This window comes from Botryllus schlosseri, chromosome 15 (assembly GCF_051294905.1).
Source record: "Botryllus schlosseri isolate E-star chromosome 15, Bs_hap1, whole genome shotgun sequence".
Lineage (NCBI taxonomy): Eukaryota > Metazoa > Chordata > Ascidiacea > Stolidobranchia > Styelidae > Botryllus > Botryllus schlosseri.
Window position 1 is genome coordinate 1,515,515 of NC_137250.1, and position 16,173 is coordinate 1,531,687.

At 40.0% G+C, this 16,173-nt stretch overlaps 2 protein-coding genes and 3 long non-coding RNA genes across 7 annotated transcripts in view; 2 read left to right on the forward strand and 3 right to left on the reverse strand.

The window, feature by feature from the left end:
* The window catches only part of LOC145457025 (uncharacterized), a 335,179-nt gene that overhangs the window by 92,269 nt on the left and 226,737 nt on the right, over window positions 1-16,173 (reverse strand). The gene's annotated exons all lie outside the window — the stretch shown is intronic.
* The window catches only part of LOC145457024 (uncharacterized), a 193,845-nt gene that overhangs the window by 87,365 nt on the left and 90,307 nt on the right, over window positions 1-16,173 (forward strand). The window lies entirely within an intron of this gene.
* The window catches only part of LOC145457021 (uncharacterized), a 438,806-nt gene that overhangs the window by 6,280 nt on the left and 416,353 nt on the right, over window positions 1-16,173 (reverse strand). The gene's annotated exons all lie outside the window — the stretch shown is intronic.
* On the reverse strand, window positions 1,455-5,771 carry LOC145457388 (uncharacterized). 2 transcript variants are annotated; one of them, XR_013920867.1, is made up of 4 exons: window positions 5,642-5,771; window positions 5,221-5,449; window positions 3,495-3,647; window positions 1,455-2,343 (listed from the first exon to the last, which is right to left on the reverse strand). It is a non-coding gene; the product is annotated as an uncharacterized LOC145457388 (long non-coding RNA). The 2 variants fall into 2 exon arrangements; XR_013920868.1 differs by lacking the exon at window positions 3,495-3,647.
* Window positions 2,901-3,496, forward strand: LOC145457387 (uncharacterized). Its single transcript, XM_080335588.1, has 2 exons — window positions 2,901-3,156; window positions 3,215-3,496. The coding sequence occupies exons 1-2, from the start codon at window positions 3,032-3,034 to the stop codon at window positions 3,456-3,458; spliced, it is 369 nt and encodes a 122-aa protein (XP_080191714.1). The 5' UTR covers window positions 2,901-3,031; the 3' UTR covers window positions 3,459-3,496.

Genomic DNA, 16,173 nt, shown 5'->3' on the forward strand with positions numbered 1-16,173 from the left:
AAATAACGATAAGAAAGGAAACAGACCTATACAAAGAACTATTGCAAGATATAAAGAAAACTGTATCATTCGAAAGTAAAAAGGAAATGATGCTATCATACTCTGCCCTCATGCAAAAGACCTACATTTGCTGCATAGATATACGTGAAAGTCGTGTCAAGCAATTGCTGAAGACGATTATTCCTGGAGCAATTAAAAAAGCTACGGACTGGGGAGTTTCAAAGTATAAGAGTGTATTGATAACTGATGATGACCTGAAAGTAATTAAATATATATGTGGTGCTATATTGAAGTGGGCTGTCAAAAAGTTTCCTGGTGAATGGAGAGATTGGTGTAAAAACCAAGTATCTAAGAACCCTCTACCAATGGAATTCGAACCTAAAAACAGAGGGGGACTGATATGCCCAAATGAAAGATTTTTTTACCTAATGAAAGAAGTCGAAATTTATTTTCAAAAGCAAAAAAACTCACGGTTTATTGACATGAGAAGCATTCTCGGGAATGTCAATATTCCATTACATTATCCACATTGTGACCAGACCCTTGTGAAACTCCTCATTTCTAAATATGTGAGAACAAGAACTCATACATACTGCCTGGCTGCGACGAGAAATTATCATGAACAAAAAAAATATAAATCTAGAGGTTCCAAAGCACTGCGAGATCGTATCCGAAGTTGAATATGGTCTCAACATTATCGAAACTGATTTTTCATATTTCCGACACATGCTACTTCATTTCCTTTGCATATTTCCGTTTCCATTTTATATTGCTTTCTATTATTTTCTTTCAGTGTACACTTTGCATGCATTTAAATGTTCTCTGAGGCCAAGTTGGATGTCATATTAGAAAATTAAAAAACAATTACTCCAAGTCTCCCTCGTAACTTTTCATTATGACAATCTTGTGGTGTTTTTAGAGTTTTTTATTGGAAAAAAAATATCAAGAGATTACTGGCTGCTCGTCACTTCGTTCATTCTTTGCAATTATTTGTCAATTACTACATTGGAACGAAAAAAAAATGCAAAGTTTTGGTATGCATGAATAGCCCAATGATTGAGTGTTAAACTTTGTTACTTTTGCATTACAATGACAAAATTTGCTGTCAAGTTGCTGGAATTGTGAAGTAGTGACCGAGTTCTAGTCTTTAATTGAGAAAGAATTAGATAGTTTTGCCTACAGAGAGACATGAAAAAGGCCTGGTGTGGAAAGGGATCCGGTAAATACTGCTGTTTGCCGGGGTGTACAAGTTCTCAGAGAAGTGGGATTCGCCTGTATAAAGTTCCAAATGAGAAAGATGGTAGCTCCCATTCTGCAGATCAAGAATGGGCATCCAATTTTCATCAGGTTAACAACTCGTTCTAAACTCTGATCACTTTATTGTAGGGTTGCCATATTTTAGAAGGGGGAAAGGAGGACACTTTTACAATTCAGATAAGTTAGTTGGTCAAAACTGAAATCAGCCGATTTCGCTATTTTTGCTGAAGGGTTGACTAAAAAAAGGTCGTCGCTTTTGATCGAACCACGAATTTCCATTATCTTAGCTGTAAAGGACGAATCACCAAAAAGGAGGACATTTAGGCGCCCTCAGAGGACATTTTCAAAAACCTGAAAAAGGAGGACAAATCCTACGTATGGTAACCCTACTCTATTGCCACCTCTAGTGAATACCTGCTCGTCCGGTACCTACTGTTGTTACCAATCCATCTATTCATTGACCCCAAAAACCACAATGCAATCCATGAACATCAAGTATCCTTTCATTTCAGCGTTTATTAAAATACAGGGATGATTCTCAATTTCGTAATCGTCTGAAGACGAAGGAAGTGTACATTTGCGAGAAGCATTTTGCTTCAGGAGACATAGTGGCCAACAGCAAACGATCCCGGATCAAATGGGGAGCTCTGCCTACGGAAAATCTCCCAAAAAAATCACACGAGTGCACTCCAAATTCTGCTAGAAGAACAATTGTCAAATATTCACTTCCAATTTCTTACCCGAATAAGAAAGATTATGGTTCTATTGATGATGTTTACACTGATTTTGTTTTGCATCCTATTGTAAACTGGAGAGCCCACAAAATCGATGAAAACAGGCTGCACTTGACATATTACAAAGACCCCGACATTCACGCGTGTCCATACATGAGTCTCTTGATTCGGCATCAATCTTCTTCCTTTGAACTGTCTTTAGCCATTCAAGGAGTGTATGCATCAGCATACTCACATACTCTTACTTTGGAATTTTCGCTTCAAAAGCTGCTTCGGGATTTGAAAAAGTTGGATGTCTGTGACGGGTATGCAGATTTTAGCGTGGAGGATAACCTCTGGAGAGTACGTTGCACTGCAACAAAAGAGGGAGGAAAGTTGGTCGAAAAATCGAGGTCAGTTAAGTTTTTCGTGTATTGGATCTGAGAAAATTAAAATTACAAAGTTGAATAGACTTACAAAAGTTGGCAAAGAATATAAAAAAAACTTCAGAAATACGACCAAGTACATTGCAATGAGGTAGTTTGCAAGTTTCCAAGCAAAGCAGATACTTAATCATATATTCTTATATTATAAATATTATTGTCCTTATTTTAAAACTGTGACGCAATTATACCAACAATTTCGAGGATGTTACTTTTGCAGACATTATACCAAAACATGCGAGGTTGTCATCTCCAAAGATGGATCTGTGTGTGCAGAATGCATGAAGTCACATGTTAAATTTGATGAAAAGCAAAGGAGTAAATATCGCAGGCTGTCCAAATTGCAGGAGGTACCTATAAAGCAAGCAGAAAGGGCCAGTCGAGAAAGACTAGAACAATCATGGTCTTTGTGTCAGACACGGTCAGTTGAAACATTGAATGCGTTTTACATATTGTAAGAGAGTTAGTTATGTGGCGATATAAACAATATAGGATAATATATTGGTAAGTGGTAACAGATTGGCTCGAACTAAATCGAGAATTCACCTATAAATTTTATCCAGAATTTCTGATCTTGAGTCACTGCTGGAAGCTAAGGGTGTAACATTAGGTGAAGGAATGGCTAATTTTGTGGAGGAAATTGCTAGCACTGACAATTTCCTGAAGGAATGGTGGGAGACGCAGTTAGCTTTGCAGGCTGAAAAGTCTAAATTTCAAAGAAGATTTCCGCCATCGGTAGTAAGGTAAATTGAAAACAGTCTTTGTGTTTGGAACCTAAGATATAAATATTCTTCATTCTAGGTATTGCTTAAAGTTGTACGCCAAATCACCAGCAGCATACAAGTTAATTCGGAAAATATTGATTTTGCCTTCACCCCGGACATTAAATACCACCAGAAACAAAGACTTTGGAATATGTGGGTATGGCTTTCAAACCAAGGCCGCAGAGATCACAAGAGATGCTGTTGCAAAAGCTTCAAAAGAATGTGACAGATTTGTTGTTCTTGCTTTGGATGAGATGACAATAAAAGGTTTGGCTTATTGACAGTAGGGTATGTCATCATTGTTACACATTGCTTACCGTCAACTTTCAGAGGAACTTATTTATCAATCTTCAGCAAATGCTATCATTGGACTGGTTGACTACGAAAATGAAGTATACACAGGATTGTCAAAATCTTCCGATAAAATGGCCACTCACATCCTTGCTGCATACATGCGAGGTCAGTGAATTCTGTAAATAAAAGGACATAGTTTAAAACTGGTGCCTCGTGAACTAAAATCCAGGAATAACCAATAAAGACCTAGATGGAGTCATTGCATGTTACCCGACAGCTGGGATAGATTCGTCGGATCTCTTTTTTCTGTTACTGGATCTTCTGGTCGAAGTTCAACTTCAGACAAGTTGTATCATTGAAGGAATTGTTTGTAAGTCCTATTACATCATGTGCCAATGCTTAATTGGCTTACCTCATTTGCTCTTTGGTATCAGAAGCATATTATCATAGTTAATTCTTGAAATATGGTACACTTCTTTAATAAAGATGACTACATGAGTTTTGTTTAGTTGATGGACTTTCAGCGAACCGAACTGTGATGGCTTTGCTTGGAGATTATAATGATGATCAAGTTCCATATCGCATGAAAAACCCCATTGACACAAAAAGGCACATGATCTTCTACTTCAGGCAACATTCTATTGACTAATATTACCGTATTTCTAACACAGGTACATATATTTTATACCCGATCCACCACATCTGTTGAAAACCTGCAGAAATAATCTCTTTAATGGTAAAAAGAGTCTGTGGAACATGGGTCCTATTTACAAAGAGCCAATCACTGAGATTATACGGGTATAATTGACTAGCCATTTTTTATTACTGACACTTCATATATATCCAATATCCATATTTGAAAAATAGGAAGACATATCGAGAGGCGATCTTCGCATCTATCCCCAGCTGACTGAGGCCCATGCATCACCAAATGCCTGGCAAAAAATGAATGTCCGTATCGCCGCTCAAACTCTGTCTGCAACTATGGGTGAGCATTATAATTAATGAAGCTTGCACCTCGAATCAGATATTTGCTAACCAGCACCTTCTCATTTTCATAGGCTCTGTAGTTCAAAGCAGAGGATATGAGGCTTTGGGAAAATTCTTGATGACAATTGATAAATGGTTTGATTATATGAATACTGGTTATCAAGGCAAAAAGTTCAAGGAGTCAAGAGAATCATTCAAATCTGTAACCGACCCACGGTTAAACTGGCTGTCGACGGAATTTTTGGGATACTTAGACAGCTGGGAAACTAATGCCCAAAATTTGAGATTGGTAGGAGAGGTTGACCGATCAAAAATGATTTTGAGTGATGCAACCAGAAATGGTTTGCGCATTGCCACCAAATCAATGGTCGAAATTGTGAAAAATACCCTGGGCAGTGGAGCAGACTTTGTGATGACAAGAAAAGTAAATCAGGACACTTTGGAGGCATACTTCGGTATGCAAAGAGAACGTGGGGCAAGGACAAATAATCCAACAATATGTCAGTTTGCTACCAACATGTTGAACTTGGCTGTGTTGAAGCAACCAATTGAAGCACCAACAAGTTCCAACGTTAAGTTATGACTATGTAGGACATAGCTACAGTATGATCGATATTTTTTAAATATACTGTTCTTTGCAATGATATGCTGTTAGTTTGCAATTTTTCAGTCATTTTATAGTATGGTTCTGCTGTTTCCAGGGACAAGTTTAGAAGCACAAATCGTCCGAAAAAAACGCGGTAAATAATTATTACTCACATTGTTGAGTATTCCGTTGAGTTGCAGAGTCATATCCAATGTCACACCAATAATAGTTATGATCCCAGTAGAGAGGATCTATACCCCCAGCACCAGCAGTACTGTACAAGTGTACAGATATTTGTTGTGAAGATGAAAGTGACGGCAGTTAACATCCGATATCAATATCTCCAGTTTGAATCTCAAAACATCCCTCTTCATTTGACGTTACAACTACGTCCTCTTCATTCTGAAACATAATATGAGCAACACGTCATCCATCTTTTCAACAAGCTTGGATCAACAGAACAGCAACGGGGAGAGTAGGTTTACTGATTCTGTTTGATTTCACTGCTCTATTGAAATAATTTGTCTATCATCAGTTACCACAAGAAAGGACGTAGTTTATTTTTGTCCTTGGTGTTTTATAGCTATTACTTACGTCTTTAAACATTTCTTTGAGTTCTTCCTCAGTCAGATCGATCGGGTAGATATGCAGAATACACACATCTCCAAGTATCAAATGGCTGCAGAAATTGAAAGTCGCAGTCTTCCGCTTCCGGGCTAGTTTGTAAAGGCTATGGTTATACCATAGTGTCCTATATGGTGTCGACACAAGGAAATCTCACGGTTCAATGAAATTGTATCACGTCACAATTTCCATTTGGCTACAGGCAATTTGACGGTTATCTTTGACCGGCTTGCCGAGCAATAAATTTGATGAATCGGGTATCAATCGAAAGCTGACTCTGCACTGATTACGAAAATATAAATTTTATTCCACTCATGGCCCTGGAACCCCCACAATCAGCCCCAAATTATTCATTGTTGAGTAGATTGGCAGTGTGACGCAACAATGCTGTCTGGCGAAACGAGAGAGAAACTCAAAAGCAAGGATGCGGCCGAGCGGCGAGAGTGGGATCAGCTGACGTCGCGGCAATAGCTATGTGCAATCGCGTCGCAGAGAAACGCTGCGCTGTTGATACTTTTTCTATTTGCTTCGGTACAAGCGAGCACGCCTTATCAGCCTTTCCTTGACTTTAAAGGGTAGAACTGGGTCCACAGAATGTATTAGGGCCCTACCAATTTTCGCGCATTATCCTTCAACTGATAGAGATATTTAGCCTACGTCCAAATTGTCTACATGGATATGTCACATTATTATGATATCGATTGCCTTAGCCCGCTAGTTGCGTAGGGCTCCAGAGACGCGTGGCGCTGTTGATACTTTCTATAGGCGCTTCGCTAAAAGCGAGCACACATTACCAGCCTTTCCTTGATTTTTAAGGGTAGAACTGGGTCCACAGAATGTATTTGGTCCCTACCAATTTTCGCGCAATATCCTTCAGCTGATAGAGATATGTAGGCTACGTCTAAGTAGTCTACATTGGAAATGTCAGATTATTATGATATCGATTACCGTAGCCCGGTTGTTGCGTAGGGCTCCAGAGATGCGTGGCGCTGTTGATACTTTCTATGGGCGCTTCGCTAAAAGCGAGCACACATTACCAGCCTTTCCTTGATTTGTAAAGGTAGAACTGGGTCCACAGAATGTATTTGGGACCTACGAATTTTCCTGCAATATCCTTCAACTTATGGAGATCCTTCCGTCTAAGTATAGCTAGGTTAGTTATCTATAATTGAACAGCTTCTTTGAGGTACAGAACTTCAATATACAATTGAATAGTATATTCATATTAAAATGAACCCGAATATTTTCGGCTGACACTCGTCAGGGGTAATACTAGTTGCTGACGATTACCCCTGACGAGTGTCAGCCGAAAATATGCGGGTTCATTTTAATATGAATATACTGTTCAATTATCTATAATTGCACAATGCACATAGCTATTGCCGCGACGTCAGCTGATCCCACTCTCGCCGCTCGGCCGCATCCTTGCTCTTGAGTTTCTCTCTCGTTTCGCCAGACAGCATTGTTGCGTCACACTGCCAATCTACTTAACAATGAATAATTTGGGGCTGATTGTGGGGGTTCCAGGGCCATGAGTGGAATAAAATTTTTATTTTCGTAATCAGTGCAGAGTTAGCTTTCGATTGATACCCGATTCATCAAATTTATTGCTCGGCAAGCCGGTCAAAAATAACCGTCAAATTGCCTGTAGCCAAATGGAAATTGTGACGTGATACAATTTCATTGAACCGTGAGATTTGCTTGTGTCGACACCATATAGGACACTATGGTTATACCCTCGGAAATTCAATTCGCCAGTAGCGGTAAACAACATCCGAAGACTGCATGACATCACAATTACTCCACGCTGAAGTGCTCACAAACCTGTCAAAGCCAGACGGCACGGTAAAGTCACGTGATAATCATGCGCGGTTTGATTGGTTCATAACGCTACCACCAATCTCTTTGGCCGACGATGGGAAATAGAACGATCGATCTTTTGAATTCGAGAGCGATATGTTTTTGTACATCAAAGGTGCCGCCTCGCTATAGTGAGAAAACGGCTGGGATCTCTTCTCCCCTTCACTATCTTCGCCTAGTTCCGCATTAAATATACACAATTTTGTTGACTGGATACATGCGTGCACTGGCGTAGCAGCATGTGCTGCCGCCCCTGGCTCTCGCTTAAATTGCCGCCCCCCTCCCCTAAGTAGACCGCAGCAAATTTCGACATAGATTCATGTTCAAGCAATATTGTCAATAAAAATAATTACAAATAATATGCCGCGTCTCAGCCTCACCGTCTCAACGTTAACAAGGCCAAAAATAATAAAGACGAATGTATTGTGCGAATAGAAAATCAATAGCCGCCTTGAAGCAAAATCAGCGATAATATCCTCAAATTCAACTTTTTGAACGTAGTCTCTTTCTATAGACAGAATGGATAGAGCTGATAGCCGATCATCATTCATGGTAGAACGTAAATAAGTCTTAATCAGTTTGAGCTTTGAGAAGCTCCTCACGCAACTCGCAATTGAAACACCAATGGTCAGATAAAGTTTCAGACACGAACATAAATATGGTGTCGAATCAAGTAGCTTTGCATTAACTAACCACTGTAAAACATCAAACGCTGTTGCACTACGATCAAACGTGGTTTCGCTGCTCCGCTCAAGTTGAACAACTTCATATGATCATATCTTAATTTGTGTTCGTCCTGGAGGCCTCATATTCGTTTACGAAAAGCCAGCAATCTTCTGATTTATATGATCCCTAATTCGAAGGTATAAGGCAGTGGTTTTCAACTTGGGGGGCACGCCCGCTTTGGGGGGGGGGGGTGAGAGAATCTGAAGGGGGCGCGACGAAGCGGTTAACTGAATTTTTTCTCGATCTGCGTGATTTACCTCCGATTCACGCGTGTTTCTCTATATATAGACCAAATTTCATTATTTTGAATTCTCTCATCAACAGTCATGACCTTCCGTGCCATCAAACAATCTGTTGGGGTTGCTAGCATCCCGGTTGGATTTGTGATATGACGATAATGGAGCGCAAATTTTTTCACTATCATAAAGGGGGCGTGTCTAAAAAAAGGTTGAGAACCACTGGTATAACGCAGGTAACTCCAAAAAGTCCACCTCGTCGTCATAAGTGCTTCTAAAAGCGCTGGTGAATAAATTGTGACTTTGGCTTTGCAGCAGCGCGTGGAAATTCAAAAATCCAAGCATATCATTTGAGTGGTGTATGCCGGTAAACCTAGTTTCAGCTTTAAGTTTAAATCTCTCCAAAACTTGAAACATGCATCGTCTTGAAACATGCATCGTCTAACTTCTTCAACTACACTGAGGACAGTATCTTTTGATTGTTCACCAGACATTCTCCTTTTTCTGCGAACTCTCCGAACAATCGGCCTTGACGGCTATTTCGGAGTGGTTCCATCTCCATGTTAACATATTAATTCGTGTTTTCGGAATCAGTGCGGTCGTGGCCTGGGTTCGGTCCCTGGCCGGGTCAGACCGAATACTCGAAAACTGGTATCCGCGTAATCCGCGGTTATCCCGCTATAGGCGCCCAGCAACCACGGAGGAGAAATTTCGGAAATTACCTCGCGGGCCACTCAAAACCTTCTCGCAAGATAGCGATGCGTTCGGCTTCTTGATCGGTAGGTCGTGGGTTCGATCCCAGACCGGGTCAGACCAAAGACTCAAAAACTGGTATCCGTGGTTATCTCGCTAGGGCTAGGCGCTCAGCAATCAGCACGGAGGAGAAAAAACGGGGGTGCAGACTAGATGACCTTACTATAAAGTCCGTATCGCATCTCCGTCGGCAAAGCATCTCGATGGTGCAGGCGAAAAAGAATACCAGATCTCTCTCTCTCTCTCTCTCTCTCTCTCACTGTGCAGCCTCATTTTGCCGCCCCCTTGGAGCCTGCCGCCCCTGGCGCAGAGCCAGAACCGCCAAGTGGCTGCTACGCCACTGCATGCGTGTTAACGCTGTAGTAGCAACGGTGAACAGCCGATTTAATAAGCTTTTCAAATCGGCTAGACACGTTACCTAGCCAAGGTAGGTGTAAAAATGCCGGGCATTTTTCTGGGCCATATTTTGGAGCTGTATCCGATATTTTCAATACCCTAGAGATGGAGCATTTTAATATGTGGTCCGGATAGCCGTTTTTGGAGAGAATCAAGTGGATATCATCCAATTCGCGTGACAGTTTTTCCGGTGAGCAGAGGCGCAAGGCGCGATTAACGAGAGATGAAATGAGGTTTAATTTACGCCGCTTCGGGCAGAATGAATCCCAACGAATATAATGACCAGTGAAAGTAGGTTTTCTGTACACCGACGTTAAAAACGTTTGTCCTGATCTCTCTACTAAGACGTTTAAAAAGGGAAGGGCAGCATCAGTTTCCTTTTCCACAGTAAATTGTAGAGCTGGATGGAAAAGAGGCACCCGAAAAGTCTTCGAGTTTAATAAATATACTGCTACAATGGATGTTGTATTGAAAGCTATATTCAAGTTCTGTACCACGAATCAGCTATTTAAATTATATATTGTGAGCCTGCTGGGATGTTTTGCTTCTACAGTAAGAAAATTTGCGCATTGCATATCTCAAGAAATAAGTGAAGGCACAGAACACCACAAGGGCTCTCCGTGGTGTTAAGTTCCCAGTATCAAATTTCATATGAGCATTTGTCGTCCATGCGCCATGGCGAATCCCCTTTGGAATCCGGACGCATTGTATATGTAATCAAAATGCGGCTTTCGGCGTTATCGGTGTATTATACGGTCAGGGGTGTACGAGTTGTGAGAAAATGTTAAAAGGGTGTACCACGACGAAAAAGGTTGAAGAGCACTGTTCTATTACTGCTTCGACGACGTAAGCTGTGATCGTTGAGTTTGCGGTCAATTTATTTGTGACGTAACGATGGAGGATCCATGTAACGAGAATCAGTGAATGACTGGTTGCTCTCACAAGTGACACCGGCGTATTTCGAACAATCTGAACATACACAAGATACAGTGATTTAATCGACAGCGTTTACTTGATGACTTGAAATTGACTCGTAAATTTTTCTTCGAGTCACGAGTCAATGCACATTTTTGAAGCTCCGAGTCAAGTCAAGTCAAGTCATTTTTCCAAAGTGACTCGAGTCAAGTCAAGTCATACGAAAAAGTTGACTCGAGTCTGACTCGAGTCAAGTCATGACTCGAGTCATCCCAACACTGATGCACGTTAGTCGTAATGACACGTATGTGTACTGTGTAGCTTACTCGGAATCAGCCCACGGCATATAGTCACTGGGTTCTGCGAAATAAGTATGGTCAAAAAACTGTCAAATATTCTTTAACACTAGAACGATCAAGTGGCTTTTTTGACGCATTTTCATTTTTGAAGAGCTGGCATTCAGTCATATCTTACGCTGTTCGGCTGCAGCTTCTTGACTTTTATTTATTTTATGTAGGCCACCTTACCTATGATTTTCATCACTCATCTGGTGCATATAAAAAAGTTATACACAGAACTACCTAGAACTACCGAGTGGCCTTTTTGACGTATTACGGTTTTTCTATCTTAAGGCATCGCAGTTTCATATTATTGATAGTGGTTATGTATCTGCTAAACGCAGAAAAGTCGTTTATAACAACATAACTTTGTTAATATCGACTTGGTCTATCTGTGTTAGCAACAACATCCTTTGTAATAGAAAGCTTTGGATCTTCCTCGTTCCGAGTCATCAAAGCTCTGTAATACTATATATATACTGAAAGCTCAGCGTGTTACAGGACATGACATTTGAAATGTACCATTAGACCAAGCCGACATCTGTATTGTCCATACTAATATACGAGGGTTGTACAAGGGCAACGGGCCTTTGCTCTGGTCTAAGAGATGGATCTTCGGGGGTAAAGGGAGCTGGATCTTGTATATTGAATGCATGCGAGGACATAGGGCATGAGTGCATTATATTTAGTCAAACCCTCTCGAGGAACTAGTTTATGGAAGCCATGAGCTTTCTAATGACATAAGGAGTAAAAAAGGTGTAGACTCGATAAGGATAATATTGTTTTCATTTATTACATGGTCGCAACGCCAGCAAATAATTGGGGTGAAATGTCAGATGGTAGACGCTGCTGCTACCAAGTATTTGTACAAGGGCGTCTCATATTTAGGCAAGGATAGGACAGGACACCTTGCCAAGCATAGTAATGTGAAGAGTCTGATGTAATCCATCTTGAAACAATGTTACGTGAATGTGGCTGTATACGCTTGGAGAAGCAAACGAAGTCCCAGTTCACACTATTGTCAAAAGTTCCTGGAAGCTACCAAGGACCAGAACGAACACATGCAGCTTCATGTAGCCACACTTTTCAAAGCTTTCATCTTGTTGATAAGCGTAACGGCGAGATGCCAGTATAGCGATCGAAGTTTTACACATATATATTGAGTTCACTCCAACCGGAGGTAACTGTTTCATTCAGAAACAACACAAACAAGAAACCAGTGACGATTAAATGTTTTAACGAATCAAAACCACGGGATATCATAGGCCAGGTTGCAGGGCAATATTCTATGAGGGTATACCAACAAGTCGACGATGGTCCGTGCATGTTTTCTTAGAATGTGAATTATCCTCTACTTGCAAAATGCCGATACTATAAAAATATGCAAATCGAGGATTAGCTGCGAGATTGCATTATGCAAATCTTATCTGAAAAGCTTGGTGATATGCCAGCAATAACCAAGAATGGTGATGTGGCTAAAGCGGACCAGTAACCTACTCCAAATTTTTAAAGAACGTGCTTAAATATACCAAATGCGCACCAGAACAACACTTATATGTTACACCAAAAACGGTGATTTGTTATATAAGTATTGCACTAAGGTGTGTCTAAAATATTGCAAGTAGCTGTGAGCGCAATAAACCATGATTTCTGATGCCGTTTGTTGAGATTTGTGCTGATTTTTAGCTCCGTTGAATGCATTTAATCAAAAAAAATTTAACATGCGTCAAAAAAGCCACAAGGTAGTTGTAGGTAGTTCGAAGTTCCGGTAGTTCTAGTGTTAATATATGATGTAGAGGTGGCATTATAATCATTGTGGTACATATTTGAACTTTCACATCATTCATACTGCTGTGACATCATGGAGTGATACTCATATAGTCGATTCAAATCTACCACTCGATTAATAATCGAATCTCTCGCATACTCGATTTTGCGCTACAATTTTTCCTCGTAAAATGACCAATACTACAGCCCGATATCCAAACAGATGTTGTGTTCCTGTGAAATATCTGGCATGAATCCAGCACAGCAATGATTCAAATCTGTTTGAAGTTTTACCATGATCGAATTCACGTTGCTGTACAGGCCTACATGAAGCAGGTAGAATTCTGATGCAACGGAATATAAAGTAACATCGTCTGGTTGTTATATTCCCTATGTTATCTATTCTATATCTGGACTTTACATAACAAAAAACTTGTCGCATGATCGCATATCACGTGATCGACATTACGCCTCAACAGCGACTTTGCGAGTCCATACAGTTTGACGCGTGTAGGAGTTGGCGTTGTCTTAATATTATTATTATTAATGATGAGTTTTAAGTGGCGCGTGTTGCCGTTTCCGGCCTTGTGCACCACGGACAAAATATGTTATCAAGTTGGCGTTGTCTATTTCTATTGACAATCAACATTGTGTCAATAAGATACGGCTATTGGCCTAGTTCACTGCAAGCGATGCGGAGCAGTCGCATGCCGTGATGCAAGAAGAATTATGCCGCATAAAGTGCTCGCTTGCATAAATTCGCGGTGCTAGTTTACGATGTTATGCTATGTGTAACATGAATTGTTAACCTGGAGTTCATAAACCCCGTGCGGGTCCGCGGACTACTTTTAAGGGGTTCAAGAAAGAAACTACAACTTTGAAAACACATTTCCTTTGTAACATATGTTTTATTTCATATTTTGTAGCGCTTATCGGAGCTCACGAGGGGAAGTGATGGCATTTGTTTCGTCATGAATTAGCTTCTTAAGCACAACTACCAGAACAGATGCCAGTATGGCGCCATCTTTAGAAATGGGTAGAAGTAATGACGTGTTTCTGTTATCAGCTGCCTGAACATCAAGTTGAGGGGTCCCACTCAACCACTCAGAAGAGTTTATTATCATCGCCAATTTCGTTTATTATGCATAACCAGTTTGCTGCAGGCTGTCAGATAAACAAGATCAGCAGTTTATCAGACGTTATATAATGTGCGGCTAGCGACAATGCAAATATGATTTCTTTTGAAATGCATCGTTTTACAGTATATTGAAGTCTTCGACTGATATAGTGATATGCCTTGAACTCGATCAACGAGCAATGGCACACTGATGTTTTACCGCGGGGCACAGCAGTTTACTTCGCGGTGTAAAAGATTTCTGATGTGATATACAGGTAAGGCTGATCGCATTGAATCTCAATAAAGTATTAATTCTAATACTATCACTTGGCAACAATTTTGAACGAAAAATTTGTTGACTTTGATTGTGCACTTGATTTAGGTTAATTTTGTCGTGCTTATTCCAAAAATGCCGCTGGTTTTCTTGTAACACGTCAAGTTTTTGTTCTGCGACATACGCCCAAATATGCAAATTTTCGCGAATTTAGCCATATTACTTTTCCAAACCATACAAAAATCCACACTTTTACCATATAACAAGTTATATAGCCAAGGAATCAATTGAATTATTAGGAATAAAGGTACTGGTATCGATATAGGCCGATGCTTTCACCCATTTTTGGTTAGAGGATGCAACCATCCAAGGATATTTCACACACATATTTGACGCAAACTGCGGGATATGGCAAGAAAAATAAACATTACATTTACTATCAGCTATAGGTCGAATGCCTCACTTGACTTATCCAGTGTAAGTTGAAACTCTTATACGCTTTATAATTTGGATCAAGATGAAGAACTTAGGGATAGCAGGCCTAATGATGAAGATTTTGAAATCTAAGATGATTCAGAACGTAAAGTAATCTATCAACGCAAATTATTGATCTGACATAAGCTTTGGGACTTTGAATAGAAATTTTCGGAACTTTTAATATCCTTACGGAGTGAGAAAAAATTAGTTGGCAAGGTAGAGAAGGTATCTCACTGTCGATCAGGAGAATCGTAGGCCATCTTTCGGTAGCTTTGTTAATTGCCGTGACACTTTCATTGGCATGATACCGTTACCATGGATTACTTGAGGAGTTAAGAATCCCGATTTACAACTCAAGTGAATGACAAATGCATATAGCTAGCTCAAAAACGATCCTAAAGTGTGACATTCTCCAAAATGGCAATGTCTCAGGTGCAGTTACAATTGCACATTCAGTTGCTCTTCGTGAATAATACAGAAACATTGAAAATAATATGGAGACAATGAATTGTTGCAATATCACGAGCACGCTTGGACGATATGCGTCAGCTTTGAAATATTGTGTTTTCTTGGTCGTCAGACAATAAGGATGCATATGTAACCTTGATACACATTTGCCACTGCCATATGTTTATGTCAGGCATCAGACATTCAAAAAAGCAAAAATATCTAAATAATTTCCCCGAAAACCTTGACATAGTCAGAGATGGGCAAGGAGAAAATGTCCCCAAACATGTGAATATGATGGGGGTAAGATACCAGAGTAGATTGAAGCTTACATATGTTAGCTGACTATTGCTCGAGTATCAAACTAGAAAACCTACAGAACTATGGGTTATTAGCGTAAATTTGGACCTTGAAACTCACAATTAGTTGTTCTGTAGAAGCAATATCAGTTTAAAACAACCAAATAAAGCAGTGCAAATGTTTGTTTGAAGCCTATTCATTTACTTTCGACTGCTTGTGGTTTATATAATAAACACACAATATTAAAAATAGTGCTATTATGTGGGTTATGGGACAATGTGGTGGGTGCCTAACCCCAAAACTTGATGTGATACAGAGAAACGGAAGTCATTTATGAATTCAGAGCCCAAAAGTTAGTCCAAATCAATTGACTGGTCAAAGTCAACAAAAATTGTGTTGAGCAGTGTATGAGTCGAGTATTGTGAGACACAATTTTTGGAGTACTGTAATAAATCGGTCCTTGTCAATAAGAGTTGATTCATCCACGAGAATCATAGTTTCGATGATATATTCTACCGCGGACCGCTGAAAGCCTCGAATGGTTTTATCGCACCATACGAACCATGTAGTCACTGTAGTGCATGGCTACGCACGTTAGAGGAAATGAAGTCGTAGTCAAGCCCCAGCATTGTTCCAAAGTGCAATCAAATAGGTGGGGATGAAACACTTAATTAGGCTACCATTACCGTGATTTATAGCTGTAATTATTTTATTTGTGATAGCATAAAAGTACATTGTACATATATGATGTTTTCACACCATCCATCTGCTGTGAGCGATTCTCGACCTGACTTAAATTTGATATAACTTATAAAGATAACTGAATTTATATCTTCAATACCCCCTTCGGATACGACAACAGTATGGTCAAACTCCTAACAATCAAATCCCCATTT

Coding starts and splice junctions, on each gene's coding strand:
- LOC145457387 (XM_080335588.1), top strand. CDS start 3,032: ATGGCTAATTTTGTGGAGGAAATTGCTAGCACTGACAATTTCCTGAAG. Junction 3,157..3,214: donor TTTCCGCCATCGGTAGTAAG/GTAAATTGAAAA, acceptor TCTTCATTCTAG/GTATTGCTTAAAGTTGTACG.